Raw genomic sequence first — 7785 nt, 5'->3', positions numbered from 1 at the left:
CCTTCAACCAAACGGACCTTAAAGATGAATATAAAATGGTCATAAGTTCAACACACATGTTACAAATGAGTAGAGAGTGAAGTCGGAGATTCAACACCACACAAGATGAATGAGTAAACTAACCTACCATACCGGCAATAGTAAAAAATAAATTTAAGAAAAAAAAACAGTGAAATTGTCAATAGCACGCGCCTAAGCATGAGAGTGAAACCTAAAAAATAACAGTGGTTTCAAACCTTTTTCCCCTCCAATTTTTTAACTCAACATTCCACTAGCTGCCACTAAAAGCCATGCAAATATCTGAGAGTCTCAGACACAGAGCTCACAAAGATTCCACCAATGTCACCGCTCTCTTCTTCTCCAAAACCCAACCCTCTCTCAACCCCTAATACCAAAACCCAAATTCCAAGCCCCACCAATCTCTCTCAACTCTCAACAACACAAAACGTACACTTGGTGATTAACATCATGCCAATTCACTAGTAGCACCAACCAGCGTTACATTCACTTTATCCATCCTCACCTACTTTTGTACATTGCAGCACCAACATAACTGCTTATATTCCTCATTAAAGATGCGGAAGTGATTTCTCAGAAATGGGTCGAGACGGGTTATTGGTTCCGGTGGAGACTAGTACTCAAACTCAAACTCAAGTTAGTTTAAAGAAGAAGACAGCGGTTTCAAGGAGCTGGATTTCACTAGACCACAATGGGGAGAGTTCCATATTGGATGCAGACAAGTATACTATTATGCGCCGGGTTCAGATTAACGCCAGAGATCTTCGGATTCTTGATCCTCTGCTTTCATACCCTTCAACTATTCTTGGTAGAGAAAAAGTTATTGTTCTTAATTTGGAGGTGTGTCAATTTCTTGCTTCATATTCAACTGTGTGTTCAACTTTATTAATTTTCTTTTAATTGACTTAAATATTTAGCTAATTAAAATTTTTTTTTCTGGGGTTGTTTTTGAGTTCTGCTCTTCAGCACATTAAAGCAATAATCACTGCAGATGAGGTAAAAAAACAAAATTCTACTTCCTCTTGTTTGTTTATATGATATATTGGGGTTTTGGGAAAGCAGTGATTTCTGAAGGTCTTGAGGGGTGAACTTTTAACCTTTCTTCAAAGTTTAAACAGTACTAGTACTTTTTTTTTTTTTTTTAATTAAAATTTTTTTTTTTTTAATTTTATCTGTTCTGTTTTTAGTGTTTGGTAGGTAGGTATGACCAAAATTCAGTTGATTTCAATTTCAAATGAATTGGAGTCAATTCTTTTGAGGCAAATGATACTTTGGTTTTTTGTAGGTATTGCTTAGAGATCCATTTGATAATAACGTAGTTCCTATAATTGAGGAGCTACGAAGGCGATTGCCTTTAGGAAATGCAGTTTACCAGGGCCAAGGAGAAGAAGAAGAGCACCCAGGCGTTCAACATGATGTTGAAAGTGGTGAAGAAAATGGTAAGACTTCGTTCAAGATGTTTTTATGGGTGTTTTTGGCCTGTTTTGATGCTCTATGATGTTAAAAATAAGAAAAATGCTTCTTTAGTTTTTGGGATGGAAAGTGAGTCATGTAGACCAAGAAAAATGCTAAAGTTTCTACCAATTTTTCTGTAACAAACTTACAAATTGATTAGGCAATGAATGTGATTGGTGTTGCGGTAACAACAAAAATAAATAAAATTTAGAATTACTTTATTGTTGTATGTTTAAAAATTAACGCATCAATTTGTAAAGCTTATGTAGTAAATTTTGTAATAGTAGTAGCATCACTCTAAATAATATTTCCAGGAATAGTTTCATTTTCTTGTTCATAAAGCATTCTTATCATTATAAATTTTGTTAGTGCACTATCACTACTCTTGCTTATGGCTCAACTGTTCGATTCTTTGATATCATAGCAATTTGTTTTATATGCAATGCAGAATTTCCATTTGAATTCCGAGCCTTAGAAGTTGCACTAGAAGCCATTTGTAGTTTTCTTGATGCACGCACAAGAGAACTAGAGAATGAAGTTTATCCAGCCTTAGATGAGCTGACCTCCAAGGTTAGAACCTTGTTTACTCAGCCTTAGATGTACTTAGGAATCTGAATTATTGCTTGTATGCTGTTTCCAATTCACATGGTTATATTACTTAAAGCTATATCATATTGCCCCTATAGTACATTTCCAGTGTAATTGGGTTGGCTTTTTTATTAATAAAAGTTTTACATTACTTATAAAAAAGAAGAAGCTATATCATATTAAAATTTCCTTGCATACAATTAAGTTTCATATCTATGTCAGCGTTGCACCTTTTGTTGAATTCTGAAGCAGAGTGGTTGCATTGCACGAATCCATAGAGCCACTATATTTCTAATTTCACTATTTGCAAATGGAAATAGTGATGTCATCAGCATCAAATGCATAGCAAGCCAACAGTGGTCACTCCTACATTCTTTTGGCATTTCATTGAATGTGTAAATCTCATTTCTAGTTCAAAGTATAGGGCAGATTATTAGGATTGTACGCTAAACCAAGAACCACTTTTAAGTTTTAACTAAGCAATTGCTATTAAAATTTGCATACAAACTCTAAAGATTGAATTTTTGGGCACCATGTCTAGGTGATAATATGGAAAAGAACCTTTAGAAATAACTATTTTGATGTGCTTCTCGTTGTGTTGAACTAAAATGCTGCATAGATTTCTGATTACTAATTTATCTCTACAAGGCAACAAACTAAGAATTAAAATTAATCGCAATAGACTAAATTATGGGGACTGCATAGTAGATTTTCTAGGGAACTTGTAGAAGTACTTAAGGAAACTGCTTGAGGTAATTGTATGATACACAAGAACTTACCTGTGATTTCAAAGCACAATTAATACAAGATGTCAGCAATAAGTTTTAGTTCCAATAGGTCTTTGTGGTCATAAATCCTAAGCTCGGTAATAATGACTTGTTCTAGTTTTTGTATGAATGATAGAGCAATGTTAGAAACTTAAACATTTCACTTCTAACTTGATGATATAACAGATATAACCTATAATGGTTGAAAGATATCCTTTCCAGGTTGAGTTCAAATTGATAATAATGTATTTATAGTTGATGAAATTTATAGTTTATGTTTTCAAGTATCTAGGTGGGCTACATGAATCCTATATATAGGTCTAGGGCACAAAGATTTTCTGCACTTAGGAACTTGAAGTTGTGGTGTTTTTGCCAATTTACTATGATTTAGGACTGTCGGCATGATCAAGCTAATAGCCTGATTGTAAGATTAGTTGTTTGGTCTTTCATTAAATGTAGATTAAATACGCATACATAATAGAGTTTAGATAATAAACTTCTTGTTTTCTGGTAAAACACCTACCATAATATGCAGATTAGTAGTCGTAATTTGGATCGCGTGCGGAAATTGAAAAGTGCAATGACAAGGTTGACAAATCGGGTTCAAAAGGTATGTTGATATCTATATGGCATCTGGAATCTATTTAATTGAGGTAAAAATAAAATTCTTTGCTTTGTTTATGTGGTTGGTTAAATATCTATTGCTTTTATACAAGAATATAATTTGCTTTAGGAGGTTGGCTAACTTTTAAATTGAGTGAGCATAGGACTTCAGATAGTGCTGCTGGGCATCTTATTTTAAAATTGTACTTTGTAGCATTGTCCATCCTATTCCGTAAGAAAGTGGATTGGGGGGGAGGGGGGTACCTATAGACTACTTTATGGATACTTGTCAACAATGACGGAGGACTGGATTTTAGAGTAATCTCTATTTTGGCTTAAGAGTTTTCAGCTCTTGATATGTTGTTAATGACCGTACTTATTAGCTTACTTGGAAAGTTCCTATTATTCATACTCCAAAAGAACAACCTCTATTTTTTTGGATGCTGGAAAGTTAAAGAGAGAGATAACAAGCGAACTTTAAAAAGATTATTAAATTTGCTAACTCTCTGCAAAAAAATGGAATAGGATCAGGGTGACAGCAGGATCACAAGCTAAGGGATGTTAACTGAAGATGAGAAGTCTCTAGGGAGTGAAAAACAATTGGAGGGTTCTTTCTCCTTGAGAGTACTGACAGCCAAAGAGAACAAAAATGAAAGTGGCTCCTTTTAGATGGAAGCTATAAAATTCTTAGCAGTAGTGTGTGCAACTTAAAGCTGACGCTGTTATTGGTTAATGGATATGGGTTTTTTATTGGCATTTTGGTTTTCTCAGGTAAGGGATGAACTTGAACAACTTCTTGATGATGATGATGATATGGAAGACCTTTACTTATCAAGAAAGTTGGCTGGGGCATCTTCACCTGTCAGTGTCTCAGATGCTCCTAATTGGTTTCTTTCCTCTCCTGTTATAGGCTCAAAGATATCGAGAATAAGTAGGGGAAGTGCAGCAACAAGTCAAGGAGAGACTGACGTTGAGGAGCTTGAAATGTTGCTCGAGGTTAATATTTTCATTTAATTGTTTTAGGTTTTGCTAAAACTAAAACTAATGTCTAATTTCGTACTGGAATATTTTGCAGGCATACTTTATGCAAATTGATGGCACAATGAACAAATTGACTACGGTATGCATCAACCTGTCCTAACATGTTTTCTGTTCCTGATACAGTAACATATATGGAATCCAAATTATCTGCAATGATGTAGAGTTAAATTGAAAGAACTTATCTAGCACCTTCTTTCTGCTTCTTCTTGGATCATATTGATGCTATGTTAAATAATCTTTTCTGATCAGCTGCGTGAATACATTGATGACACAGAGGATTACATCAATATCCAGGTGACCAGTTGGACAACTCAAATCTTTTTGTCTATTCTAATTTCATTTTCTAAAAATGGAACAACAGGAACCTCATAAATCCGATGTCTGTGATGAATTGAAATGAGAATAAGTAGCATTAGGCTATAAGGCTAATAATGGAGAACTAGAAAGTAGAACTATAATAAAGTTGGTCCAATACAGTTTTTGGAGGTTTTTTGATAATTTGAAATATCCCACTTTTTGAATTACTTCTTCTGTGAAATTTGAAGCTTCTCACCTAAATGATCAAAAACCCCTAGGCTTGCTATTACACCCTTAAAAGCATTTGGACTAGTATTGCATTCTAATCTCTTTTGCATCCCTTGTTGCAGCTTGATAATCATCGGAATCAGTTGATTCAGGTATTATCTTTGAGCTCTGTCAAGGTTTATTGACCTCTATCTCTCCTCATCATCACCAAGCTTCTTTTACTGTTCTTTGCAATTGAGCTGGCCACAATCTATTTTCATATAATTCTGTCTAAAACAATTCCATCTACATTATGTCTATGAATTTGATCAAACTTATTCTGTTCCTTGTGGCAGCTAGAACTATTCCTAAGTTCTGGGACTGTTTGTTTGTCTGTGTACTCTGTGGTGGCTGCAATATTTGGCATGAACATCCCAAATATATTGAACGATGACCATGGATACGCATTCAAATGGGTATGTATGGTTCATAATCTCATAATGGAAATAAAATTAGATCACTGAAGAACTTAACAAAGCTTTCTGTCCATGTCTTGCCAATATGCTTGATGACTCATATGATTTACTTATCAACTTTCCTTTCTTATGACCTTCAGGTGGTGATCCTCGCAGGAGTGGCTTGTGCATCTCTCTTCTTATCAGTAATTTCATATGCTCGGCACAAAGGTCTAGTTGGTTCTTGAAATTTATACAACCAAGTTGGAAGGATATTATACATTATCAAGCTTGCAATTTTACCTGAAGTCTGGTGAAATTGAGGAGCATGACTACAACTTGATTTATCCAATTCAAGTGCCACCTCATGCAGTGATTTTTTTCCATGAGAATTACAATACAGATTGGTTCATGGGTTCACTTGTAATTAGTCATTAAATCGGCTAAAAGTTGGTTACATGAAATAGCAACTGTTGGGATAACAATGTCAAAGTTGCCTTGGTCCGTGGGCACAAATCAATGCAGCAGAGTTATATAGTGGCCCAGTATGTGGCATGGTCTGAGGATTGGAACATTTGCTCTACAGGAATAGCATTCATTTGGATAAAACATGAATCTTTTTCTTAATAATAACCTGACCCTTTTCATATATAGGACTAGGAGGGAGGGTACCATTGTATTTGTATCATGTTCAAACATCCGGGGGGCCCATTGATTGATTTAAATTAAGCTTGTGTTGTGTTGTGTTGTGTTGTGAGACACACACTTGGAAGGAGCAGCACGCGGCTATTCATTCATTACTACTACCCTCTTTTAGCATTGTTGTCAACAAAATCTCATGTTCTGGGCCCCTTTGGATGGTAGGTCATTTTTCCAATAAATGATTACCCCATTGGTTTGTTGAAACAATTAGATAGGGTTGAGGTGGCAGGTGCAACTTTACATGAACTCAATCAATCTTCAAAAAAAATTCCAGAATTTCAAGGGCTGGAAAGCATTTTGTCAAGAATAAGATACACCCCCCCCCCCCCCCCCCCAAAAAAAAAGTGATCAAGTTTATAAAAATTTATTAACTAATAATTTATTATTTGTTCTTCATATGATTTTGGACTAGAAACTGGAAAGTAGAAAAATCTATATATAGGCTATAGCATATCTCATTCGATCCACTGATAGATGGAGTTAACCTTCAACCTACACAGGAGCGTAGCCAGGATTTTTTACATGGGGGGCCGATTTTTGACGACGGTGATTATCATTGTTGTATGGACAGTCTATATTTTTAGGTTGATATGGACCTTCTTTGAGATAAGCTCGTCGGTTACCTACCCATTGGGACCTCTCATAGATATTTTCCCCCCATAATTGTTTGGTATATGTGGGACAGTAGAATTGTACATGTCCAGAAGCAGTACTCAAAAATTTATAAACAGTGGTATTGGTTTGTTTATGTGAGCAAGAGATGCGTTATTTCTATGAGGATATGCAAGTGCAACACAACTTATTGTTAGGTGTTAGTTGAGTGGATATTCTGAAATTTGTAAAAATCAGACCATTATCTATTAAAGGTTAGGTGCTAATTATTTGTTTAGCTAAAAAATATCTGTCAAATTAAGCTTTTTATAAAAGAAATAAGGAACCTAACATTCATATACGATAGTGCATAATCACAACGCAGGAAATGAATCTCCACTTTCTTTCTTTCTTTCTTTCTTTCTTACACCCAATTGTAAAAAAAGACACGTCCATATTAAAAAAGTATAAATATTTTGGGAGTATATGATATAGGTTAAAATTGTTATAGTTGGAGCTAAACTGATTTGGTAGTTACTTTTGACTTTGTGAGAGAGGTTGAAGAAAACAGGTGGAGTACAATGGGAGTGAAGAAGCATAGGATAGGATGTAGAAGAGAGAGAGGCAGAGGATGGTTCTTGGAAGTAATATAAAACTCAAAAAGAGAGATGGGATGATCCGTGACATGATATGAATAGAATATCAGCAAAATTTGTAATTCTCATTCTTTCCCATGAGCCACATGGCAGCCCTTTTTGACTTTTCCAAATTCCAACATAGACAACACAAAAAAAAAAAAAAAAAAAAATCAAACTGACTCCGTGTGTGTGTGTGTATGGAGAGTCCTATGTTTATGCCAACGGAATGGCACTTTTGGATGTACGGATTTAACATGTTTACGCTATCCTCCTTTTCTTTCTCCTTTTGGTTTTGGTTTTGGGGAGCTCAGTCATAACTTAAACTTATTAAAGAAGATGAAAAGCATATTGCCATTGGTTGGTGGAAGTTTAAGCAAGGATCACCCTCTTCCTCTCCTATCTTTACCATTTAAATTGTAAAGC

General features: G+C 35.1%; 1 protein-coding gene across 2 annotated transcripts; it reads left to right on the top strand.

The window, feature by feature from the left end:
• The first annotated feature begins 278 nt into the window (after positions 1–278).
• LOC126708817 (magnesium transporter MRS2-I-like) lies at positions 279–6228 on the top strand. 2 transcript variants are annotated; one of them, XM_050408778.1, is made up of 11 exons: positions 279–858; positions 985–1014; positions 1304–1457; positions 1922–2043; positions 3364–3438; positions 4203–4427; positions 4507–4551; positions 4722–4766; positions 5120–5149; positions 5333–5452; positions 5593–6228. In XM_050408778.1, the coding sequence occupies exons 1-11, from the start codon at positions 598–600 to the stop codon at positions 5677–5679; spliced, it is 1194 nt and encodes a 397-aa protein (XP_050264735.1). In that variant the 5' UTR covers positions 279–597; the 3' UTR covers positions 5680–6228. The 2 variants fall into 2 exon arrangements, with proteins under 2 accessions (XP_050264735.1, XP_050264736.1); XM_050408779.1 differs by having other exon boundaries at positions 972–1014.
• Positions 6229–7785: the final 1557 nt, after the last annotated feature.

This window comes from Quercus robur, chromosome 12, assembly GCF_932294415.1.
Source record: "Quercus robur chromosome 12, dhQueRobu3.1, whole genome shotgun sequence".
Lineage (NCBI taxonomy): Eukaryota > Viridiplantae > Streptophyta > Magnoliopsida > Fagales > Fagaceae > Quercus > Quercus robur.
Note: the sequence above shows the minus strand (reverse complement) of the source record. Positions and strands in the feature narration are given on the sequence as shown.